The sequence below is a fragment of the Hippocampus zosterae genome, chromosome 14 (assembly GCF_025434085.1).
Source record: "Hippocampus zosterae strain Florida chromosome 14, ASM2543408v3, whole genome shotgun sequence".
In the NCBI taxonomy this organism is placed as follows: domain Eukaryota; kingdom Metazoa; phylum Chordata; class Actinopteri; order Syngnathiformes; family Syngnathidae; genus Hippocampus; species Hippocampus zosterae.
The window spans coordinates 11,972,231-11,999,400 of record NC_067464.1 but is presented as its reverse complement, the minus strand read 5'-3'; the positions used below and the strand labels follow the sequence as shown (position 1 = coordinate 11,999,400).

The 27,170-nt window shown below is 41.8% G+C and overlaps 1 protein-coding gene across 1 annotated transcript in view; it reads right to left on the bottom strand.

The window, feature by feature from the left end:
* Window positions 1-27,170, bottom strand: part of LOC127614653 (latent-transforming growth factor beta-binding protein 1-like) — a 108,386-nt gene that overhangs the window by 29,019 nt on the left and 52,197 nt on the right. The window contains exons 8-22 of the mRNA XM_052085985.1: window positions 25,674-25,776; window positions 14,986-15,060; window positions 12,177-12,299; window positions 11,148-11,309; window positions 8,393-8,689; window positions 7,493-7,512; window positions 7,226-7,262; window positions 6,734-6,793; window positions 5,877-6,005; window positions 5,340-5,468; window positions 5,106-5,225; window positions 4,900-5,019; window positions 2,177-2,296; window positions 1,875-1,997; window positions 1,670-1,795 (exon numbers count right to left, since the gene is read on the bottom strand). Of these exons, the coding sequence (XP_051941945.1) occupies window positions 1,670-1,795; window positions 1,875-1,997; window positions 2,177-2,296; window positions 4,900-5,019; window positions 5,106-5,225; window positions 5,340-5,468; window positions 5,877-6,005; window positions 6,734-6,793; window positions 7,226-7,262; window positions 7,493-7,512; window positions 8,393-8,689; window positions 11,148-11,309; window positions 12,177-12,299; window positions 14,986-15,060; window positions 25,674-25,776 (1,744 nt within the window). The remainder of the gene's footprint in view (window positions 1-1,669; window positions 1,796-1,874; window positions 1,998-2,176; window positions 2,297-4,899; window positions 5,020-5,105; window positions 5,226-5,339; window positions 5,469-5,876; window positions 6,006-6,733; window positions 6,794-7,225; window positions 7,263-7,492; window positions 7,513-8,392; window positions 8,690-11,147; window positions 11,310-12,176; window positions 12,300-14,985; window positions 15,061-25,673; window positions 25,777-27,170) is intronic.

Here is a 27,170-nt window from a genome sequence, read left to right as displayed (position 1 = left end):
TGGGACGGGTGGCGAACAAGACTGAGAAAGTTGAGCAATGCTCATCAAACACCTGTTTGGAACATCCCACAACGGGCTAACTGGGAAGAGGTGAGTGCCATGATTGGCTATAAAACCACAAGCAAAGATGGGGCAAGGTGTGACAGAAAATAGCGGAACAGTTTAACCCTTTCATGCACCCTGTTACCTGATAACATGATAAGCTGTCCACTGAAGTAACCGCTGTCCCCGAAAGGATTCAGGACACATTTTTCACATTTATGTTTAACAAAACGTCCCAACTTCATTGGAATTGAGTTTGTACAACAAATCATCCAGATTTGATTACATCTGATGATTGATGGGAATGGAAATCTATCCGGATGCAATTTCTATAGCATCCGGACACGTTAGGTTCATGGATGAGCTGGAGCCTATTTCTACTGACTCGAGAATAGGGGCACACTCTGCGCTGGACATTGGATAATTTTCAACACGATATTCCATACATGGAGTGCTAGGATGAATGTCGCCATTTTGAGCAATGTATAACTAAATAAATAGATGGATGGATGGATGATGGATAGCTAGCTAGCTAGCTAGCTAGCTAGATAGATAGATAGATAGATAGATAGATAGATAGATAGATAGATAGATAGATAGATAGATAGATAGATAGATAGATAGATAGATAGATAGATAGATAGATAGATAGATAGATAGATAGATAGATAGATAGATAGATAGATAGATAGATAGATAGATAGATAGATAGATAGATAGATAGATAGATAGATAGATAGATAGATAGATAGATAGATAGATAGATAGATAGATAGATAGATAGATAGATAGATCGATCGATAGATAGATAGATAGATAGATAGATAGATAGATAGATAGGGGAGAACATGTATTTGATACAATGCTGATTTCCTCATAGTTCAAGAGTACCTTTGATACAAAGTACAGAACTCTACCTGCTTCTTAAGTGGGAAAACTTTAAAAAATCAGCCGTGTATCACAAACTTGTCTCCAATGCCGATAGATACTTTATTAATCCTGAGGCAAATTATATATTGGTCACAAAAACAATAAAATTATAAATACAATAAAATGCAAAAGACAAATGAAGTAAAATCACAGCACTAGCAATCCTTTCAGGGATAGTGGTTACTATGGTGGATAGCCTATCAGGTTACAGGTTATCATAATTGGTGCATGAAAGGGTTAAGCAATGTTTGGACAACATGCTCTCATGCTCCTTCCGGAAGTTGCTATACAGCGTGATGGCCCGAGCGACAAACGAGACCCTAAGTCTATCTGTAGAGCCCCCCAGTGAGCAGAACCTGGAGCTCACGGAAGCTCCTCTGAAGGGAGAAGATCAAGAAGCACAATGGGTGGCTCTCACTGGACAGGATGGCCCCCATTTTAGGGAGTGTCCTCTCCTCCAGCAGTCTCTCCACTCAATCCAAACCCAGACCCATTATAGAGCTTGCCTTCCCATTGAGCTTGTTCAACCTCAGAATGTTCACTTTTCAAATGACTGACAGCTAAGGCAGTAGAATTTTGTTAAAAAGAAAGAAAAAAAGAAAAAAAAGAATAATCTATTAAGATGTATCAGAAAAACAAAATAATGCAAAACAGTCACATGCTAAAGGAAGGTCAAAACTGAAGGAAGAAATTCTACCTTCACATCTCAGCCCATCAGCTGATGGTTCAAAACCAGGATTACAACTCTGGCATGTGAAGGAACCTGGCGTGTTGATGCAAATTCCTTCAGGACACGTTTTACCAGATGCACACTCATTGATATCTAAAGAGCGGGGGAAAAAACATGCATGTTTAATTTGGCTGCCGTAAATTGCATAGAACAGCGACGTCACATGGCAGACCTTCACAGGCTTTGCTATCTGATGTGACTTGGTAACCATGGTTACAGGTGCATCTGTGGGTACCCTCTAGATTGACACAGCTTCCGTGAAGGCAGATACCCGGAAGCAGACACTCATTCACATCTGGAAAGATGACAGAGTGGAAAATGGAAGCGGGCCTCAGGAAAGACACACTCGCACTCTTTGTAACCTTTTTTAATAAAAGCTTCAAATTTGCCACGGAGCTTCTGCAGTAGCACGCGTGGAAACTATTTATACAGCTGCTACTTTGTCATGGATCTCTCTGGTCACTGACGACTGACCTTGGCATACGTTGTCCAGTGCGAGTTTGTATCCCTGGAAACAGTTGCACCTATAGGAGCCCTCGCTGTTGACACACCTTCCGCGGCCGCAAATGTTTTGGTTCAAGCACTCGTTCACATCTGCGGACATGAAAGGACAAAGAATGCGCTAGATTGTTAGCATTTTTCAACAGGTTTCAAATATGCGCCTTGGAAAAAATAAAAGTGGTTTGCCAAAATGTCAATATAATTTGCTGCTGTGGTTGTTACACTACGCTAAAAGGGAAAACATTTGTGAAAGCATCATGAATGTGTTTAAAAAAAGAAGCTATTTTTAAAAGGACCTAATAGTCCTAGTCATTAAGGAGCTTTTTACGATTTGGAGCAGGAGCTGTCTTTTTCACTTTCTGAGTCCAAGCTACTTGTGGAAAAACCTTGTGGTGTAGGGAGTTTGTTGATGTTCTAGTGGAATGTTTTGTCAAGGGTTAATAACGATTACAATGTGTGACAGGATTATGTGAACAATGCAAAATCAGAGGAATGGACATTACATAACACGAAAAGGAAAGGTGCTCATTTGTCTGCAAAGGAGGTGGAGAAAGAACAATACAAAGAGGTGATACGTGGAAAACAAAAGGGCAAAGTCACGGACTTGAGTTGTGTTTGGCGCGATGCAGTCATGCGGCTTCCCTTCAGCCTGTGTGATAATCTTTGACCAGGCAATAGAGCTGTTCACTATCACAACGGCAATTAAATTTATCCGCGACTCGGCCAATTGAGAGCAAATTGCCGTACTCCCGACAGATGGCCAGAGCAAAAACTGGAAACAGTCTGTTGAAACCGGACGAGCGCCAATCGGCCTAGATGTGGATTATATTGACAAAATGTTTTCCTTTAACCTTTCATCTGCTATTTATTCCTCATAGATAGCTGCGGATTATCAGAGTAGTTCACAAGGGGTTCTGTGTGGAAATCTGGCAATTACATGATGCTCATCGGCCAGTGAATTTCTTCAAGGAAGAAATCAAACTAATTGAAAAAAAAATGGCAAGGTGCTCCAAAGAAACACTGCAGAAGTCAATTTAATTTTGTTTTCCAATCTTTCACATGTCTGGAATACTCAACACAGGGGCTCCGGTTTCCAAACACATTAGAGAGGTGTAAGGTCATGGAGAGGGGATGTGGTAAGTCACAGGAGTCAGCTTGTTATGTAACTAGGCCACATTGGGGCTCAGCGTTCGTTTTAAAGCAACACACACCATGTGCAACGGGAATTCAAATCTAATAGACCACAGAGAGAGGATCCGGTGGTTGGGTGAGAAGATTTGTTTGCAAGTCGGGACCTCTTCACAGTTGGGACTTGACCGTTTGACCCTCCTCATACATCTCCAGTGACTGCCTGGTCCCCTCACCCAGCCCAGTAGTGCTAATCAAATCCTGCCGGCCTCCAGCGGGCCCAACAGTACAGTGGTCAGAGCTCTCCAACAATAACATGCTGTTTGTTCAAGGCTGTGACCAAGGTAAAATATTTGGACTCTACCAAATTGAAGTATTATAAACAATCTTTTCTTTCTCGGGGGGCCACTGATATCAGAAGATCAACAATAACAGTGAAGATGTTTAAACAATATTGTAGATATTACCGGGGCTGATATTTCATACATGAAGGAATGGACTCAGAGAGAGGCGGGCCGGGTGCAATACGGCTGTCATCACTGTGGTTTTTTTACTTGTCATGTTGGTCTTAAACCGCTGTATGGCAGACATGAAACATCCACGCCAAGTTTGTTTGAAGTCTAATAACAAATGTATTGTATATGCATTTGAACACATGAAGCATGTCTTCGGAAAAAAAAAAAGCAATGAAACGCAAACCAACGCAGATTAAATTTGGTGCCGGATCACAGACTGTCGGCAGGTCATTACCGCCAGAGCTTGTTGCCATGTCAACTCAGTTGGGTCTGGCAATTCCATTTGGAAAATGCAGCTTTGAAATGGAACTTAATACAAGACGGTTCGACAACACCTGAGTGATTTCCACTGCTGCGTGTCTGAGGGAACGCTTACACGCCAGTGATCCATCAAAACCTTTCTTTGTGTTTTTGGTAGTTTTCACCTACATATGACAGCATTGTCAAAACAAGTGTTGTTTTATCAGCAAAAATCACAACAAATGTTCAAATATGCAGGCCTGGCCAATACCGCAGTTGTCATTCTTCAGGATTCCTTGTTGTCAGTTTTTTTTCCTTCTACTTTGGTTGTTTTTTTTTTTTTTTTTTTGCTCTCTACTATGTTGTGCACAATCTTACTTAGTTGTCGGTCCTTAAGGTGCAACAGATGTTTATGGTGAGTAATGCTGGACAGTGGACACAACAGAGGTAGAAATAGAGGAGCATTTTGAGCACAAACTCTACTACATGGCCATGTTCCATCATCATCGTTTTGGTACTAAGACACCCCGAGACTGCAAACTTAACATGACTGCCCAGCTCATGTTTTCACACATTTTCACCATTTTCATGGAGGCATCGATCCATCCGTTTTTTTTTTTTTTTGTACCGCTTATTCTCATTAAGGTTGCAATGAGCCGACTATTATTGACAGTCACATTCACATTCACACCTAGGAATGATTTCGAGTCTTCGATGAATCTAACATGCTTGCTTTTGGAATAAATGAGGAAGCCAGAGTACCTAAAACCCCAAACAAGCACATGTTGCCGATGATCGGCTGTGTTACCTTACCTACACATCTATCACTGACGGGCCTGAAGCCCGGGCTGCAGACCTGGCACTGAAAGGAGCCCACGGTATTGACACAACCACCACCGGGACAAGCGTTGGGATCTTGACACTCATCTACATCTGTTAAAGTAGACGATGACATATGAAGCTGTTGTCAAGCAAAATCCATGTGAACAGGATGCAAAATGACTTTTTGGACATGTCACCTTCGCATTGGCCTCTCCGAGACTTGGCAAAGCCGCCATCACATTCACAGGTGTAAGATCCTTCCGTGTTGACGCAGTGGCCGTTCTGGCACTTGTTGGGCATGCTGCACTCATTAATGTCTGCAAGAAGGACGAGCGTAACAATCACAGGCACATCCAAAAAGACCTAAAATTGCAGTTCATGTTTGGCATTCATCCATCGCAAACGTGACACTGAATGTTAAGTGCGCTCACCTTGACAGAACTTCCTGTTTTGGGTGATCACTTGGCTGTAGCCACTGAAGCACTGACAACTGTAGGAGCCGTAGCTGTTTCTACAACGGCCTTTTCCGTCACATGGATCACCCTCACATTCATTCACATCTACAGAGTCAGCGATGGGGAAAGACAAGAGACATCTCACTGGCATTATCGATATAGGTCTCAGTGGCGGGCCTTAACGGGGAGGCTTAACTCGGTTTAATCCACCTCTCAATACCGCCACGATAACTTTGCTATGATATGAACCATCGGCCTTATACAAAACTGCAGTACAACAGCGTGGAACCGAGCTAACATACATCAACTGGAGCTATTCAGCAACTTATTGTGGGACAGCGAGTTGGGGGTGAATTGGAAATCTGATTGGTAAAATAAAAAACCCCACTGTTAATAAGTATATAAACACTTACTATAAGTTGCTTACTTATTATTACTTGCAGGTCTTGACGACCTACCACTGCCAGGTCTTCATCCACAAGCAACTCATTCCTCTGTATTCTCGTTGCTTACCTATGCAAGTTGTCTGCAGAACATTGAGTTTAAATCCCGGTTCACATTGGCAAGTGTAGCCAGTCTGCACAGGAACACATTTCCCATGGCCACAAATGGAGGGGGTGGTTGCGCACTTGTCAACACTTGCTAAAAGATAAAGTCATACATGATATGAAATGCAACTTGGACAATAAAACGACATAGTTGACTTATAGTTACACATTATGATCACTGCTATAAAGTGTAAAAAAATTATAAAAAATATGAAATACAGACCCTAACACATGCTTCTCTATAGAAGCCACCTTGATGTTTTTTATTGGGTAGTATGAGAAGACATATTTAACAACACTGCATAGTGCTTTAATGTGGGTCGCTGAGCACTTACAAAGATCATGAAGAAAATGCAAGTCAAGCCCTTACATTGGTGTGATGTATGCTGCGCATGAAAAAAAATCCAAAGCTGTATTCGCATTTGCGTCATTTCCAGCTAAACAATTTTTAATTCAAGTTTAAGCATACATAAGAACCCTATTTTTATAGACAGGCGCACACGCGTTCGGTTTAAAAACTGATGCATCTTAATTTTCGTACTGGGTCAAGTCAAGTTTACCATGGTTGGGAATTTGGCAGACCGCACTATGGCTCTCTGGGTGCTCTGATAGACTGAGGGCATTTTGTATTACATGCCTCCAGTGCACCTGACAATTTGGTGACAAGTATGTACAATTATTATTGGGCAGCATCGTGATCTATTGATGAGCACATCCGCTTTGCAGTGCTGATTTTATCGTTAATATATTTTTAAAAAGCATTCCCATACAGCAGTATTAGTGGTATGGGGCTGGGGTCGACTTGTGTAATGTAAGTCTTACCTGAGTCAGTGGAGGCCGTTTCCTTTGGATCAGGCTTGGCTGGTGAATCTGGAGCAACTTCTGGAAGGAAGAATAATGTTAGCTGTGATGTATTTGGACCTAGTATAAAAAGATACAACCACGACTGCGCTCCCTAAATTATGCATTGCTTATTTTACAATATTCCACTGCCTTAGCTGTCACTCAACAGGCAACTTAAAAAGAAAAATGATCTCTACTTTTCTCCATGTTAAAAATCAGACAATAGCAGAATTAGAACAGTCGCAATTGGACTGTTGGTGTTTTTGCTGGCACAGGAGCAGAGCATGCAAAGACTGTAACTGAAAATACGAAGTGAAATGAAAACGGAACAAAATACATTACAAGACTGAAATGGCAGTAGATGATGGTAGGTTTTTGATATTTAGAAATAAACCAAATTAGAATGTTAAAGATAGCAATTGAACTACGTAGACGTATGGATGAAAAAAGAAATGGCGTGGCAAATCATACCTGGATATTTCAATGGTGAGTCCGTCACAACAGCTGGCTAGAAAATAAGCACACATCCAGACACATTTTGGTTACCGGTGTATTAACACCACCATATATTAATGCTTCCTCTTTTCCATTGCTTCAGATTTATCAACCACTAGATATGTACAATTTCTAAAAAAAAATATGACCGGAGTGCATAATGTGATCAAAATGAATGTATAGTAGGTAAACAATTGAAAAGAATACTGTGTGCAAAAGGTGTTTTGTAAGTGAAGTACTTACCGGTCTTTCAATGTCCACATCTGGTAGATGACAAGAAGAGGAAGTTAATTAGTAGCGTAGATGCCACTATGTTTGTATTTACTTTACTTTGACTAGAGATGCATCCTAAGACTTTTGTCCGCAGTCCATATACACTAAACAAAAATATAAATGCAGCACTGTAGATTTGGCTTCCCTATTTCATGGGCTCTAGTCAAAGGTCTTTGACTTTTTTAACTCTTCATGAGTTCAGCTCATGAAAAATGGGAGCAAAAATAAAAACATATACAGTCAACGAATAGCCATTTACACTCACACCCCAGCGCAATCTCGTCTTTAATGGATTTAAACTGATTTTCGATGCTTTTGCAATGTGGAAGGATGCAGAAGAATCAAGAGAAAACCTCCAAAAGCGCGAGGATAACATCAAACAAAAAACTGCAAATGCAGCCATATAAAGTTCTGCTCTAAGCCAAAAAGATGAAGCCGTATTTAAAAAGATGCCAAAAGAACATCCAGCGACACGGAAAATAAATGATATGACTGTCCATAAATATTTACAGATCAAATGTGTTAATCCCAATTTTGTACTTACACTAGCAAGTAATTCGTGAGTATTAAAGATATAAATCCGGATGAAGGCGAACATCAAACATCAATGAGAAAAGCTGAAAGGCACGGATTCAATTATGTTCCATGTTGCGTTTATTTGGTAGGATCAAAACGTCCTGTTGAGGTTTGGATTCTTGGAAACATAAGACTTTGATTGAATCATTCTGTTGCCTTGTCGTGTTGAGACTCTAAAGAGTTGTGGTAAAGTGGTTTTATGAAGTAACTTGTACATAACTCTAGAGATCTCTGTGCATGCTTCGTAACTCTTTTTTAACAAAACACACAGAACGGTTGCAACCATGTTCTCACCTTCTGTCTGTGGAGGTGTTTCACTGTCTGGGATAAAGGAATGGGGGGGACTGACTGGGTGCCGGGGTGATTGTGGTGAGTCTGGGTACTCGGGCCACTGGCGTATTTGAGGAGTTTGTGGGTAGCTGGGATATTGAGGCTGGGAGGATGGCTGCTGAGGATATGTTGGGTTCTGCTCGTCCCAAGATAATCCGGTACTTTGAAGATCGTCCTCGCCGAGCTGCCACAGGGAAATCTGCACATCAGAACGGGAGTAGGTGTATCCGTGACCAGCCGGGCAGATCTCCTTGAAATGATCTGGAAAAGCAAAAACCATCAAGACATTGTCAATTCTTATGTAAGACATTGAAACCAAACTGGGAGTGCTCTTTGATGATTGCAATTGACAGAAATTGGCACCTCAACTACAATGCATATGATTTGTTTGTCTCAACTCAACTCAGCTGTATATATGGAGCACCACCGCTGTATATAAAGTGCTGTACATGGAGCAAAGGGTGTAATTTGCCTTGTGCCCAAAGTCAGCTCCAAAGTAGGCTCCAATGACTCTCTGCGATCCTGTTCAGGATAAGGGGTGTTGAAAATGGATGGATGGATGGACATTCAGGATCTCTCTGGATAAAACATGACAGATGCCCATATTGACGCATCTTGCTAATGGCATGTTTACCAGCTGATATTCATTCATCTTCCGAACCGCTTGATGCTCACTAGGGTCGCGGGGGGTGCTGGAGCCTACACCAGCTGTCTCCGGGCAGTAGGCGGGGGACACCCTGAATCGGTTGCCAGCCAATCACAGGGCACACAGAGACGAACAACCATCCACGCTCACACTCACACCTAGGGACAATTTAGAGTGTTCAATCAGCCTGCCACGCATGTTTTTGGAATGTGGGAGGAAACCGGAGCACCCAGAGAAAACCCACGCAGGCCTGGGGAGAACATGCAAACTCCACGTAGGGAGGCCGAAGCTGGAATCGAACCCGGTACCTCTGCACTGTGAAGCCGACGTGCTAACCACTGGACTACCGGGCCGCCCTACCAGCTGATAGTTTTGACAAAAATTCATGATACAATGGGACCACTTCATGCATTTTAAGGGCACGGAAATATCCTCTTTATACAGGATTTTTCACTTACTGGAATGCAACCAAATACAAAATTAACATTTGCCATTGTGGTCTTGAAACAGATTTTTATTGTTGTTGTTCTTGGACAATTGCACATTCATATTTATCCAGATACAATAATGCTTGTTCTTGGCTCCGTCTCTCATTGCCTCACTTTTTGGTACCGACTTGGACTGAACTCTTCAAAATCATGTGTGACGTCTTGACAGGCCTTGATTTTGACTCAGTGCCACCTTGCCCAATTATTATTCCCCAATCCCTGAGGGCTTAGTCTCTCCTTGGTCACAACTTCTCAAAGTACAATATTTATTTTTGCCCTGCCTTGGTCTTTTCTTTAACCCTTCCATGCACCGTGTAACCAGATAACATGACAAGCTATCCACTGTAGTAACCGCTGTACCCAAAAGGGTTAATTCAGTCTCACAAAACGTGCTTCTTGACTTTGTCTGAACTGCTCTAGTAGTCTTCTTCTCAGGCTCCAAACACTACCACAATAGACATTCAGAATACAATTGTGACTCATATTTCATCCTCAAATGCCATCTGTGTAATTGTGCTTATATGAGCTTTTCCATGGGCTGTGTTACAGTATAATGGTAGACGCAGGAGTCATTAACCAACAAAGGCTTTTGGAAATAAATTTGCATATTTGCATAGCCAAATAGCCTAGAGAATCATGTACGAGCCGAACAAACCTCAGAGATGGGGAATCCATTACAAGCGAAAAGTACAGTGTCCCCTATTTGACCTAAGAAAAGCAACCTCATGCCAAAAGAATTTGGAAAAACAATGTACGTAATGACAGCTAAATATGGTGGAGGTAAAATCGGGAAACATGGATGTTAGAGGCAATCGACTGATGGAGGTGTGGATGAATATTGGGCTTGATATGATCCGCAGCACATCGCAGGAGCTCAGTTTCAAAGTTGGAATAAAAATCGGCAGGATACTGTTACCTGTTCACAAGGAATCGGACTGAGTGCTTTGCTGCGAACATGATTCAAACATGGTTTGACAAAGACCATACAAAAGCCAGGATCTGAGGGATCAGAGGCTATAGATCAGTCCTGGTCAAAGCAGCACCATGGAAGTCGACGATATTTGATCTATGACGTTCTTTATTAATCACTGGCAAGTCCATAAACTCATCCCATTCTCCCCTCTGTGGAACTTTAAATATCGGATTTGTACTCTTGACAGTTTCCCATGTTTCTTTTGGACAAGCTATTCATTTCTGTTCCTGAGTTTTGCCTGTCTGCTAGTGGGATTTCTCTCAGTGGACACGAGCGATAACCCAAAAACTGACTCCCACTCTTGTGCACCTCCAAAATATGACAACTGTTATGCTTTTGGTCTGTTTCCACTTAAAAAATTTTTGGGGTATTACGAACTCAATCGCAAAACTGGCAGACAGGATGGTTCTGACGGACTGACTGAGTCTTCGAGACGTCTTTCAAAAACACGGACAAACTTGACATGCGTTTACATGTAGCATTTTCCACCTACAAACAACAGCAACTGAACAAATACGTGTTCTGCAAGTCAAACTCAAGATAGAATAATGTGTTTGCAGATGGAGGACATGACCTTGTACGATACTTGAGTATTTATATTGACACACATACCAGATCCGGGCAAAGGGCAGCGATCACACCCATCTCCCCAGGCTTTGCCCACGCGGCTGCAGCAGCAGATCTGCTTGGTGATGTGAGAAAGTGGCAGCGAGCATGTGCCTGCTGATACTGATCTGTAGCAAAAGGCCTTTTGGTCTGAAACTGCCTTGTCAGCTGGGGAGATCACATAAACCGGTGTCAGAATACACCATTAGAATGCAAGTCACTCCAAAAAAGCATGTGGAGATATCCTGTCATTGAAAAAAAGAAAGGTTGAATAAACAACCTTAGGACTATAACCTTTATTAATAATTATTTTCCAAGGAGGTCAACATCTGTGCATTTCTGTGACTCTTCCAGTCTCTGTATATCTCTTCAGAAATCTGCTGATGACACTGCCTTATGCCCTCCCTTGGTCTTTTCTTTAACCCTTTCGTGTACCATGAACCCTGATAACATGGTAAGCTGTCCACTGTAGTAACCGCTGTCCCTGAAAGTCTTCAGCTCAGTGGGTGCTTCCCTCCGGGAACATCTTTCTTTGAAGACTCAAATGTGGGCGAGGTACTCCTTTATCAATTGTTAGGTGTTAGCTTGGTCCCATGATGTCAAAATATGAACAGCATGATGAAGAGGAATACTGTTAATAATACCATTTCTATTTGACTATGTAGAGGTTGATCTGTGGATCTACACCCGTAAAATGTGATCAGGCGCACTTGAACATTTTTAGTGATCCTGAAATTTCGCCCCAAAGTCAAATATCTTTTGTAAGTTATGTTCTTGACTCGCCTCAAACTGCAAAAACAAAATGTGTTTTTTCTCTATTAGCACATAGTAACGTTTGCTAAGTACATAGATTCTGGATTTTGTTTTCTTTTTTTGTGCAGGTCCTACTGACATTCTCACACGTATAAGTCTCTCTCCAACAAGTTTCAGATTTTCTGGGCTTTGAACTTGCTGTCGATCAATCCCCATGTGTACAAGCCTGACAGGCTGAGCTACTGCTGCCACCAATTTTAAAGAGCACAAGTGAATACTTACAGACGCAGTGACTTCTGGCAGGGTCCAACATGAAACCAGGTTTACATGTGCACCTGTAGCTTCCTTTGGTGTTGAGACACTCTGCATTCTTGCAGATTCCTGGCAGCAGACACTCATTGATATCTGTGAAATATGCAACGTGTCAGCTTCGAAGCATTGTTTTCCCCTGACAGGGAGTGTTTGAACTGCAAATGATCTCCTCGAAAAGAAATATCAACATCACATTTCTTTTACATTGAGTATGCAAAGCTGTCATGCTGTAAGACCAACAATGATCTAAGTTTTGGGAATCGTTTACACATTGAAAGGTGACAAAATATTGCCAGCCGCTTGGAGGTGATGATGAATGAATGCTTTTAGTTACCCAACGGTATGAAATACAGGAGAAGCGATGACATGAAGAAAACACATGCGGAGGAATTGACCATGATATGACTGCAGCAGTCATTCATTTTGAAAGCAGGCAGAATTGGATTAATTAATTTACATCATCACCTTCTATCCTTGACACATCCCAGCATCTTCAGCTGGTTCAGGGAGGGCAGGGAGGCTTTTTTTTCAGGAATGGGGGAACTCAGCAAGCAGTGGAGTTCCAGTGCAGCTCCAGAGGCAATAAAACAAGCTGGCCAATTAAAGTGCCAGCCAGGAGCCAGGAGTCAGACACTTAAATTATTTTTTTTTTCCGTATCAGCCATCGCAGTCCCACCGGACTGGGCAAGTTTTAAATAATGAGAACATTAATTGGTCTTTTCTCAACTCCACCTCACATTTTCTAAATTCCAAATGAACTGCTCTTGTTTTGTTGTTTGTGTAATGCTTGGAAAAAGTGAGGAGGGAATGAATGCCTTTGTGTGAAATGAGCATCAGAGTGATATGCCCTGCTCAGTCCTTTCATACCTGTAATGATAATATTGGGAGATGCAATGTTCCCTTTTTTAATCTATTTTATCAAATATTCTTTCCACAAGGGACATCTGTGGGTTTTGTTTAAGCAGCAGGTTTTCTGGTCAGAGTTCAGGTCAGCATTGGGCTCAGCTTTCGTCACATGGGGTCTCTAATCCATGGTTTGGTTGAATCCAAGATTAGCGCTATTGTAACAGTCTGCTGCTGGGTTGACTGGGATTGACGCTGACTTTCAATGACATGCTGCCATGATTTGCACTAATCTCAACATCATTTTTGATTTACAATGCGTGGTTGATCACCCCAACATTTTATAGTAAGAAGACAGATGTAACACCTATGTGATGGGATCTTCCGACCTTACTGGTGTACTCCTAACTATTGTTAAAAACAATAAGCACTTGCAGTATTACATAGCGCCTCTATAAAGGAAATTGGCAATCCTTTAGCCAGAGGCAGGATTATAAAATTACTAGGTGGTCTAAAACTAAACATACTTTATGGGGGCAAAAGTGCATCATTCGACACAGAGCAAAAAGGAAAGTGCATTTTGACCACACCTTTAATGCAGTGTTTGATGTTAAAAATAAACAATACAATAAATGCAATTGTATTGTTTGATGTTTGAATTACAAAAATGTACAAATACTAGTACCTGTCAGATTACAAATTATTAAGACTCCGTTATTAAAAAACAACAACAACAACAACAACAACAACAATAACACACAAAAAAACAACAACAATTAAAGTGTCAAAAGTTTAGCGAAGCACATAGCTACATCATGTGTTATGTGATACACTATGTATGAACCCAAGAAAGTGCAACAGTAGTGGAGCTTTAAGGTCTAGGTTGGCAAGCTCGCCACCATTGAAAAAAGCAAACACAAAATTTGGTGAAAATCTGTGTTTTTCCTCTTTGACATTTGCAGCAAAGCCTCTGGGAATGAAGCACCAGCTGAAAGGGACATCAGATTTTCCATAAAATACAATTGGGGGAATAGCAGCATGGCTGTTTTTGTAATGAAAGAAATGAGCAGCTGCAACGGAGGAACATCTTGAAACAATGGCAAAAGAAAAACATGAAAGTATTAACGATACATTATTTTAGCTGGGTGACATTCTACTGAAAGACAAGGGTGCCTTGTCTACCCCTCCCCCTAAAAAAAGTTTTATTTCATTCTATTTTTTTAAATGCCCCTCAATCAAACCCTGAAAGTCGTGGCCAATTAGGCAGGTCAGTAATTCAACTGGACAACTTGCACCTGCTTGAAGAGAAGCCAACAACTATTTTTCTTCCAAACAGCTCCGATCAATTTAGAACAACACACTTCTTCTGTTTTAATTGCCAACTCAAATGTCTCCAACAGTTCAATATTTTGAAACATGTTTCCTGCATCATACGGGTTTGCTGTCGTGTCCAACGTCAAGATTTTACGGGAGTCACTTCAACGGTCAGAATGCTGTGATGTCCACACATTCGACACTGTGTGTGGCTCTTTCGACATGACCTGCCAGACAGTTGGCAGCCAGCCCCCTCTGGGATGTTGTGATGAAGCGAAATACGCTGTTTTCTTTTCCAGGAGTGACTTGATTTTTTGTTTTATTTTGTTTTGTTTTTTAACAGATGGATGGACTAGCTAGCAAGTCACATCGCATTTCCTCTTCCACCAGTGTGGGCCACACCAGCACACAATTCTACATACTTAAAGATACCCATTGAACCCAATCAAAGCCTGCTGGAGAAAGGCTAATTGTGGTCTTGACCTGTACGCCACAGGGAGCGTACACACAGCAAGAAAAACTTGAGTGAAGTCCTCAGGGGTCCGCGTATGTAGAAAACATATGGACTTTTATCCCACACAGAACACTCTGTAGCACTTCAACATAAAAACTTGATTCTTACCTTGGCAGTGAGTCATATTCATTCTTTTATATCCAGCAGGACATTCCACTTGTCCATTTGCAATCACTGCATAGGCTGCGGAGAGAATAGAGACGGCAATGTTTGAGGGATACGAAAACACTCTGCAACACAAAGCGTTACATTCATCACAGTGCTAGACAGGGAGCTCGTGGTAGGAGAGGAACATATAACTTACAGATGTGAGCATCTTGGCAACAGTAATATGAGGGGACCTACAGCTGGGCCGCATGGAACCTCAGGAGTGAAGGGATGGTAATGGATCCCCATTAAACCTTTTCGAAATTATAAGACAGCACTGCCATCCGCCAGCGTGTTGGAATAACACCCGACGTCATCTACAGTATAATCATATTACCTATAATTCTCGGCATTGGTGTGGGATATGAGGAGAACATGCTCATTTATAAACGGATTGAACTTGTGAGAACAATCACCTTGAACACGAACCACGATGCAAATGCCGTTCAAAGAAAGACACACCAACAACGGAGACAAATGAATGGCAAGCAGTATGGTGATTTGGATTTTGTTGCGAAAACATTCAATATGTTTTTTTTTTTTAAAATCTTGTGTGTGTATTTGGAAGTCAAGAGAGACCTGCAGTAAATAAATCTGCGCCACGCTTCATACCCCAGTGCGGCCATATTGTTGGTGACAGACGCCTGAAAAACCCCAGGTCATTAGTCACTCGGCACCAGGTTAAGACTCAGGATGCACCATTAAATGTTCAGGTCAATGTGGCCATTCATGTGGCAAAAGCAAAAAGTCACACCGTGTGTGTGCGTGTACGTGTGCGTGTGTGTGTGTCTGGTAATGTGAGCTAGATCGGCGACACATTAAAGCAATTACGAAAGAACGTCTTTTATCTTGCTTTTGAGTCATGCAACATGAGTCACGATGCTGCATGCTTCTTCCAAAGTAACCATTATGTAATTCTGTCCTTCTTGTCATCGGTGTCGGATCCAAGCTCTGGCAGTCATATTCGTGAATCCAAAAAATTGAGTGGGCACATCAATTTTGAAAAACAAAAGAAGCTATTTTACTTGAATAATTGAATAAATACATCCGTGAGATCATATACGTATATTATATATTGAAGGAGTAATTATGGCGGATGGTTGTTTGTCTGTGCGTGCCCTGCGATTGGCTGACAACCAGTTCAGGGTTTCCTCAGCTTATTGCCCGAAGACAGCTGGGATAGGCTTCAGAAAGCCCCACGGCCCTTGTGAGCATAAGCAGATCGGAAAATGGATGGATGGATGGATATACAGAGAGAGAGAGAGAGAGAGAGAGAGAGAGAGAGAGAGAGAGAGAGAGGGTGACCCAACTTCTCGCCCAAAAGACAGCTGGGATATGACTCCAGCACATCTGTGTTCAAAGCCCAATTCAAAGAATGTAAGAATGTCCATGTAATCACGCAGTAGTATATAGCTCTGACCTGAGCTCTCTGCAGCCATGAACCTTTTTCCACGTGAGCTTAAGTATTCAAATACAAGCAAAGGGCAGAGTGAGCGATGATAAAAGCAAGAAGGCCAGACTTGTCAGGGTGAGTCAAAACCAGTGACAAATGACGGATCTTCGAGCGCGAATCAAACGCCAGAGCGTTCATTTGAGTCCAACGTTGTCAAGATTGAACAAAGCAAGACCCTCAAAGTCCCGAGTCCAAGACATTTTGATGGTATTTTTCAATGTGAGGGGACTCAGCCGCTGCAAGTTCTTGCATCAGGGCCAGAAGATTAATCAGCACATCGACAAAGACATCATGCAGCGTTTGCTTCGTTCAGTACACGGGAAGGGGTTCGAGGTGTGGTGGGACAACTTGTGGCTGCTTGACCGTGACAACGTGGCTGCTCACAAGACCCAGAACAGTCAAGACAAAACTACAATGTTTTGGCCATCGGCTCCAACTTGTAACTGGCGAGTAAATAATAAAATAGTCATCTTTTATTTTTATTCAACAATGGTATGTATAACTAAGATTAAGATTAAGAAAAGATTAATATTAAGATTAAGATTAAGATTAAGATTAAGATTGAGAAAACCTTTATTAGTCTCGCAATGGAGAAATTCCAGATTCACAGAAGCAAAGTTATGAAAGGAAGAAGTAGAACAACAAAAAAATAGGAGCTGCTGGAAAGGCAGCCACTCTCGCGGCTAAGACCGCATCTCATGATTTTCCTCATGCATGTAAAAAAAAAATGTGAGCGTTTTGTGATTTTTTTTAAATGTAAATCAACATGAATATTTCATGATTTTATTCATGCAGAAAATGTTGGATCTGCGTGAAACATTACAGCATTGTCATTTTATGCACCAGAGCTGAAATGAACATTTATGTAGTGAATAATCGGAGGAATCAGAATATCAAGACGTATATTGTGCATTGCAAAATATGGCCTAAGAATATTGAGATATTGGTTTTAGGCCATATTTTACACCCCTAGTTTGTAGTTCGTGTATAAAATATATAATTTGTGGCACCGGTCCTTTTTCTGACATATTGCATGCAGGAAGAGGTGATCACATTTTTTTTCACATTAAGTCTTCATTCATTTATACCATTTATATATAATGACATTATTTTTCTACATCATTCAAGCATAATTAGGTCGCATTTGAAAAGGGTTTTTGGTTTTCCGAGTTGAGAATGGCATTTGTTTTCATTAAAACCACATTTTATATCAAGTGTCAATAGCTTAATCAGATATACATATGTTCAGCACACAATGAATGGCCTCTCCCATCAAATTTGCCTCAATGTTAAGAATGTGGGCCCAAGCATCCGGAAACCAGATGTTTGATGTTCGCCATGCTCAGCAGCTCTGGGCATTATGTGACTTCTATCTGGATTGTGACTGTCGACAAACAAGGCCAGACGCGATCCTCTGATCTTGCACGGTGCAGGCTCAGGCAACTACAATCTGCCTCTTTCTGCCATCACAGATTAGAAGAGACAGCCTGCACGCCATTGGGATGTGTTTGCTAATTTGCTTCAACAGGTGACAAATTAGTTGCCGTTATCAATCAGACCCTGAGGAATCAATGTTCCACACTTTGCAACAGAACACACCAATGCCATTCAGCCTAAATCCACAATGACTCAATCATGCATTGGCCATGAATTCTATGTTCTCTTTAATCACATTCTTGGATTTTACAAAGATATTTTGGTGCGTCCGCTTTTGAGGAAACAGTTTGAGGAAGGTTCTTCTCTGAATCACCCAAAACCCTAACGAGCATAAACCCCATCAACAACCTTTTAAAAGATCTATGAAGAGATTGTAAAACACACTTTCTCGTAGGCGACCTCAGAAATCCAGATTATATTGGACAGTATACAACACCTCTTCGTTGCTCGGTTTAATTCATTGATGGTGTTATTTCCATCTGCGTTTATTCTGTAACAACAATTTTGTGTGCAGAAATGTATTTCCCATTGTGCCAAGTACCGTAATCAAAACCGGTCATGTATAATTAATAGTAACTTTTTGTTCTTACTTTTGCAATGAAGTTAAAGAGTTCAATCAGTATTCACTATTCCTGTTTACACAGACGCCACACCGAAATTACACCTCTGATACTATTTAGAGAACCAGGGAATTAGTTAGTGGAGTTCAAGCCGACATGTGTCAGTATCTTTCACACTAAACAGTGACAGGAAAAAGTCGGCTTTGGCAGACGTTGTGAAAGAACTTGCAGCAAGTCTTTCCAGAAGAGTGAAAGTTGTTGAAGAGGGAGCGGTCTTTTTTTTTTAGTTCCCCAGTGATTTATTCCATGTAGTCCAATCAGGACAACACCCAAATCAGTCATGAATCTGTGCCACTTTCCCAGGAGTGTCTGGAATGTGCCACATGGAAGCTTTCAGGGAATGAGAAATGTTTTGATCCTGCTGTGACCCAGTGGACCAAGCAGGTTCAGCGTACCTGAAGGTTCGATAGAGCAGAAGTGGGTCAGTACGAAAGGGGGCATGTAAAAAAGTGGGGGATGTGAAGTGATGCCCGTACTCCTGTCTGCCCACCTCATCATGTTCCTCCACACCAGCCTAATCCGCCTGCAAAATTTCTGCGTAATGAGCTGTTGTGGCAGGGTGCTGGGCATGCCCTCCTGCAGAGACAGGATCAGGGAAAGTCTGGCTTGAGTGACAGCAGGGCGCACATGCCAAGGGAAACCCAGTGGGAGAGGTCTGTCTCAATAAAGCTTATTAACACAAAGGAGAATATCTCATCCAGGAACAACTTTGACACGTATCTGAAATGGTCATGAACATGAACCTGTGGGCGTTGCATCAAGAAAGCGTTTGGTTTAGTTCAGTGGGTTCATTTCGACATTATGATTGCTTCAAAGGTGCAAGTGCTCTCGAAAGCCCCGAAAAGCCAGCTTGTGAACATCTGCATGCAGTACCTAACAAAGCTTCCCGTAATGCTTTGGACATATTGGAGTGTAGTAGCTCATTGTTTAGAGCTGTGTAAAGTTGCGTCTAATGCTGCTAAAATAAGGCCAAGTTGTTTCTGGTGCCGTACACAAATCTAAGGGCTACCTTGTTTTTGGATCATTTAATGATGCGTGCTGTCTCATGCTGGCTCCTACGATCATTTGAGTAGAAAATGTCTGTGTAGAGTTTCACAGGCAGCGACTTGCAAGAGTGAGCTCAAGCTGTGCATCATTAGTGTCGCCCTTGGTTACAATGAGTTTCGCCGCAGACTGGTCTGTATCCACTGAACGTACAGAGAAACAGGTCCAATTGTTGTCCATCCATTTAGCCCTGATTAACAAAAGACTTTGTCACCCCTCACTAATTTTGTCTGTCTCCATTCAATTGTGTTGTGAATACCACTGGCAACTGTTGAATAATATTTGGTTGAATTCCCTGACTTGTGTGGTGTAATTCAAATCCCTTGGAAGTTCCTGATTGGTGGTTCGGTCCTAAATCTGTTCAAAGTCTGCTGTTCGGAGAAAGGAAGACCCAACCGAGGGTATGCAAAGGAAAAGAAGGCTTATGTAAAATACAAGTAAACACTGAAGGCAAAGGGGGTGAAAAAGGAGATTGATTTTATGCTCAGATGGGTACTTTCGCTGTCCCCAAATCATCCTTTAATTCAGTCTTTTTGCAAGGCCACCCTGCCTAGAATGTGTTCTTGTGGGTCAATGATTGTCTCTGGGTACGTCTCTGCGTATCTGTCTGGAGAGCATACTTATCCTCTAGTTACAAATACCTGTGACCATATTGGACGGAGGAAGAAGAAAGTAAAGGAAGGTCAAATGGAGGAGGTCTACCCATCTATTCCATCGAAGGCCACTTTATAAGAAAACAACCAACATCTCGGCCAAGACCTCCCCAGGACTCTTTTCCACTAATTTGCTTTCTGACATGCTGCCATGGAACAAACCAATGGTACACAAAGAAAACTAGGGGCCCACACCAAACTAATCCATGAATGGGTTAAATCTTTTTACTCTGAGAGATGCCAAAGCCATCTCCGCCTGACCTTGGAGTCAACATTTGATTGGAGGGAACAGCTCGAAGGGAAGCTGTTTGCTTTTAAAGGCAAATGTCTCCTTGGCACGCGTCAAGTTTGCCATTCAATTCTGCATAACAGAGCTCTTGAATATAATAGGACCCTGCTTCCCTTGCAGGCTAATCTTAAAACTATAATACTGATCAGTCTGGAATTTTATGACATTTAATACCCAAATTCTCCAGTTGATACAGACATAACCGGGACGTGATGCCATGTGCAATGATTATTTGCTTTGCTGGTTTCCATCATGTTTCCTTACATACAGTATGTGCCATATTTTACCATCAAAAATAATCCATGAGACATATTTCCCCAAAATAACAACTGCCATAGGGGTCTTCATACTTCAGGCCTAATTATGATGGGTGTGCAGTCCGCATCAAACACACATTCAAAACAGACCTACATTCCTCCCTAATCTCCTATTCACTGTGGCGCATTAACCACCTGGGATGGCTCCAAAGGAAGACATGCCAGGGTAAATACCTAATAAAAATCTGCTCAACATCGCATGTATCCAATTACGAAATGCAACACCAGTTTGAAAATGTATCAACGTCTAACTAAGGCTTTATTTCTCATTGCGGTAAGACTCACAGAGCTCTGAGCTCTAAAATAACCACATTGCTCCATACAACTGATAGATTCCATCAGTATTAGCATGATGCACTAACAAGTCAATGATAACGAAACAAACACTGTAAACGTGATTTGAGGTATCATTAAATCTTAATTGGAAGCTTCTGTGGAGGAGCTCTGGGGCATCTGTTTCCTTATTGTCTTCGTCCCAGACAAAGATGTAGCACCTCTGGTTTTCGTTGGCCATTTACAAGTGTTCATGTTTGATCAAAGCAAATAAAAAGCAGTCCCATGCACAAACTTTGGCCCTTTTCATGGATGTGAGAAAACGTGTCTGAGGATCTAATGGGAGAAGACGGTGGTCAACGCAAATGAAAAGCAGTTCCAAACACAAACTTTGGCCCCTTCCATGAACGTTATAATACATGTCTGCGGAGCTGATGGGAGAAGAGGGTGGGATGAATTCACATAGAAGGATGTAGATCTTGGCTCCCTCCGTCCTCAAATTTATACTCAATCTTACGTCATGTGAGTGGTACATCAGTGGGCACTTTCTAACATTGTGTGAGGCTGAGCGAGGAGGAAGTGAAGCAGCCAGGCAACACCCAAGGCTGGACAGTGGTGAGTTTAACGGAAGGGCAGGGCAAAGTCCGGCGATGACACCGCAAAGATCTGGTTGGCCCAGGGGGGTACAGCGAACCAGGGCTCATGTGGGCGTGGTTTCATGGGACTTAACATCATCTCATACGTGGGAGAGTCTCAAACAGGGAAGCTGCCCAGCATTGACAGATGAAGAGAAAAATGGATTGTGGAATTCCAATAGCTGTTGAATACAAAATGAAAGAAAAGCCAGCCAAGAGTCATGCTCACGCTCGACACACAAAGGCAGAGCAAAAGTTTGCTCTGGGAACCTGATACGAATTTATTAAAAAAATAAACAAATAAAATAAAAAAGGACATTCCTATATAACCCTTAGCATTGAAACACAATCCTGTCTCTGAGCTTTAAAAAGTTTCAATTTCTCTTATGGGTTTAGGCAACCTATGCACTCAAATATCGTCGCTTCATATTCACCCTTTGCTTGACCATTCTCATGTTAACTTTTTATGTCTCCTGACATTAAAATTGCTAAGTAACAATTTCGTCGGCCCAGGGAAAGCTTTTCTCCAATCCACCTCCTCAACCAGTCCAGGGGGAAGGCCCTGATTGTCTGGTTGATATGGATGTTATCATAAGCCTGCAATCCTTAATGTGAGTTTATTAAAAGCTCCTGCAGTGCATTGGTATCCATGCACACTACCATTCAGCCCGTACAGTATTGGGAGTAACGCCGTACAAATGTGAGGTAAAGCATATTAAAGATTTATTATTATTATTATTATTATTATTATTATTATTATTATTATTATTATTATTATTATTATTATTATTATTATTATTATTATTGTTGTTGTATATGTTTTATGTTTTACTCATTACGACCTAAAAACAATGCAATTGAAGCATGCAGCGACAGGATGTCTTTTCTCCAGGCATGTCCACTTTTTGGGAACATTTGATGCGCTGCTTACAGAATTCCATTAACCCAGTACTTGAGTATTGTCGCACTTCACAATGGTTTCTCTCAGTCCTGCCGATCATACTGTAACTGAACTGTCATTGGGAGGCTCTTTCACCTTGCACAATCATTGGGGCCATCCACATGTACATCATTATAGCAGGACCACTGATTGGTCGTGATGTCACTCATCCTAAACTACTAACAGGCACTTAGTTAGGTAGGTCGGTCATAGGTGCAAAAATATATTCATTGTCTGTTGTTTTGACATTGTTGTTTTGTTGAAGTCTACCCATGCATCCATAGTCTTCCACATATTTAGGAGGGGGCGCTAACTTTAGCGTTCCAGCTTCCCTTTCCCCAGCCATATTGTCCAGCTCTTCCGCAGAAATCCTGAGATGTCCCCAGGCCAGCCAGGAGACAGAGTGACTCCAGTCTGCATCAGTTACAGACACTGAGAGAAAGAGATCTCCTTCTTAGTTCTTCCCTCACTCATGAACAAGACCCCAAGATACTTCAACTTCTCCACTCCCATCCCTGATCCACCCCTGACTCTCCCCTTTTCTGACTGAGGACCAAGTGCTCAGACATGGAAATACTAATTCTCATCTCAAACACTTCACACTTGGCTACGGACTGCTCCAGAGTTGAAGATCATGGCTTGATGGAGCGATCAGAACCACATTATCTGCAAAAGGCTGAGACGCAATACTGGGGGGCACCTAACCGGATCCCTCCAACATCTCAGCTCTGCCAACAAATTCTGTCCATAAATGTTATGAGCAAAATTGATGACAAAGCATAGACTTGGATGATTCAAATCCTGCAAACAAATCTTTACTGCTGACCAAACTCTGACACCAGTCATACAGGGACCGATCTGGTGGTGGTTCTGGTTCCCCTACTCCCGAGCCACCCTCCACAGAACTCCTAGATTAGACTATGTCAGATTTTCAAATGGAAACTGAATTACCACACAGTAAACAGGACACACAGGAGACTCCTAAAATGCAAGATGATTCTTTCCAAATCGCAAACTGACAACTGACCCTCTCACAGTGAAAGAGAACAAAAGAGTAACAGTTTTCAGGGGCCATTTTCCCCTGGTTCCATATCATTCCTGTCAAACACAGGCCATGGTGGGAGGAACGCAGCTTAAAGATCTAGCCAAATGTCAAAAGTGAGCACAATAACAGTCTGGAATTCAAAGCACTTCTCTTATTAAAGCTCCTTCCACGACTCAAGGGACAGCGAATATGACTTCACACACCTCCCCTCTTTCTTTTTTCCTTCTACTTTCTTCACAGCACGCGTGTGACCTGCGTCCCAGGCTTACAGTATACCACAAACATGACGAAGAGGAGCATGCGTTTATGCTTCTTGTCGGAACTTCAAAGGACCAGAGGAGAACATCTGGGAGCTCAGGGAAGAGTGTTGCCCCGAGAGGAGCAGGATACGAGTAAAGAATAGATCTATGATGGATGGAGGGGATGCAGAGGGATGATGTCTGCTTCTGATTAAGGCCTGGTTATATATTAAACACAGCTTGAGGACTTTGACAGCCAACTGACATTTGTGGCTTTGGCTGCAATACAATTGAGAAGAAAGACAAGAACATACATATAACAAACGTGCCACTATTGCTGCTTTCCACCAAGCTTCGCTTGCTTAGGTCCCCCTGGGCCAATGCGGGTACACAATCAAGCTCCCCCCCTGCCCAAATAACACACAGGACTGTCAGGTCGAGTAAGAGTCTCAGTGTACAGTGAGAGGTGTCACCACCCACCCAGCTTGTCAGCATGCAACCAGCTTGCTGCTTTTTCTCAAACCTACCGCAGCGTGGGTTGGAAAGTAGCTGAATTACGCCTGTTCATTTCTTCAACGACTGCTTCCTTATGCCCCCTGGGTGGGTGGTGCTTGCTCCAGACTCTCATCTTCATGCTTTCATATGGTTCCCAAGTTTCGTTTTTTATGGAAGCAAAAATAAAACACTTAATTTTGTACTCCTCTGGGGATAGTCACGTTATGCGGTCATTTCGTAAAGCTAATGACGACGGACTTATCCTCCCTCCCCAGTCCAGAGTGGTGTTTAGTTCGGTGATAAATGCTCTAAATATCCACCAGTTCGAAACAACTGCAGTTGAAAATTAGAACGGTTGCCACTGACCAAAAAGGCAACACGAAACAAAAAACCTGGATGTGCTCCACTTGAATAAGAAGAAGGGCATAAATGCGGTTCGTGGTTTTGGGTGATTGATTGTGCAAGACAAAATCTGAACATGACGAACTTAATAAAGCTCCAAACAAATGCAAATGGGCGGTCGGAAATGTTCCACCTGGCATCGATCCAACTGTTTATCATTCATACAGTATACGTCAACAGATGTTTATCAGTTTCCGTTTAATGTCTGCAACAGTTTTCAATGATTTGATTGGATGGAACGGAATCCAACGAAATACTGCTTATGGGTTATGTATCCATCCATTTTTGTTTGTCCCCGTAAGGGTCGTGACTGAGATGAGGGCTACTGCAAGCTGACTATGGGTGAAAAACGGGACACACCCTGGACTGGTCACCAGTCCAGTCCAGTGGTTGTGGTTTGTCAAAGGAACATATGCAAAAACTTGATGGAAACATGTGAAATGAACACTACATGGAACAAAGACAGCAATACACGCGACTCACCCTTCTATCTGTGTGGTCTTGTTTTCTTTGAGACATTACAGCTGGTAAAAATATCTCCATATAAACACAAATGTCGCGAATGTGTGTAAGCCAGCAGATGAAAGTTAAGTGAGCATCACAGCGATGGCATTCATCTGTTTGTGTAATGTGACCATTCAATCCAGTTGCTGACATCTCACTGAAAAGACAACTATCCACGTAGTGTATTTACTCGTTATCAGTCATGCAAACGATTCTGAAGTCAGCAAAGGACGGAGTAAATGATCAAAATTTGAAAATTGATCTATGGTAAAGCTCAATTACTGCTAGTCAGTGGTGGCTCACCTGGTTTGGTTGGACACTTATGGCACTTGTCGAGACCCCAGGAGGCTCCCACGCTTCCACAGCAATCTTCCTGTTTGGTTAGGCCTGGCAGAGGCTTACCGCACTGCAAAAACACACATCTGTGGTAAATAAGTATCCCTGCAAAATTGTAGGTGCTTGTCCATGAATCTGCAGAGGCAGAGAAAATTAGAAGACATTAGCTTTTTGGAGGACTGGTTGCAGTAACATCAACTATCAACCTCCTGGCATTTGGATCATGGACATTTTGGCTAATAAGGAGAAATTCCTTGCAGAACCGAGTGGATTGCGGCCAGTAGAGATTTATAAAACTCAAGTGAAAACACAGAAAACATTGTTTTGCAGAACACCAAATGGCTAAACTGGGAAGAGATGTGAAGACAACCGTGCAAAATGGGGAGCTGTAATCTAATACACACAAACATTCGTTTAAGGCTGGAGCCGCACCTCCAATGTGACTAACTATGGACTAAAGTATTACTATACTATGACTATTGAGTAGGAAATCATACCATCATCATTAAAGTTAAACACAATTCATAGCGTAACGCTGGTTTACTTCATAATAGTTTTTTTTCTCATAAATATCTTAGAGATATGAATACCCTTTTAAGTCACAATTGGCTCAGTCAATGCAGTGAACATGTTAAAAAGTGAACTAATCAAAGTTGCATTTAACATACAAGTTGCATCTCAGTTTTTGTTTTTTGGAGGGTTTAAAAAATATATATATATTTTATTAACCATCCCACGAGTAGACAAATAAAAGCTTAACCTTAAAGTTTAACCACTGTTCAATGTAGCTAGCTATCATGGCACCAATTTACGGTACTCTCAATCTAGCCCAGCCTCTCTACGTGATGCTGGTTTGGTCAGCAACAAAGTTCAAATGGACTCAGCAAGGAACTACTGTATTTAATGTATGTGTATGAAATACTGTATAGCGCATATGATTGATCTTTTTTTGATTGGTTTTTTTTTCTTTTTCAGGTTTGTGATGTAATTTAGATATGCCATCGACTACTCAACTCAACTGTATTTATACAGCACTTTCAAACGACTACTGTAGGAACCTCTATTTGAAGAAATGTGGTCGTCAGTTTTCTCCTCAATAAAGTGTATTGCATTTTGTATGAAATCCAAGTAAGCTGCACTGTTTTGCTCCACCTGTAATCGTAAACACTAACAGCTAAAACTACCGCACCGCTTCAATTACGGTGCATTGAGAGGCTTATCCATCGCTTCCTGCAATTGCCACAAAAGACATTATTGTATTCTATTGCTTGCGACTCATACCATCTGAGCCTCACTTGGAAAGAGAGCATTCTGAGCCAAGAGTTAGTCCTCCAAATGCATCCTAAGTGAAAACATGTCCAGAGCGAAGTGACGCAACACTACATTGACCATTGTGGGCAGGCTTTATCAGTCCTGAAGATGACATGTAGCATAAACACAGGCCAACATTGACAGAGAAAGCAA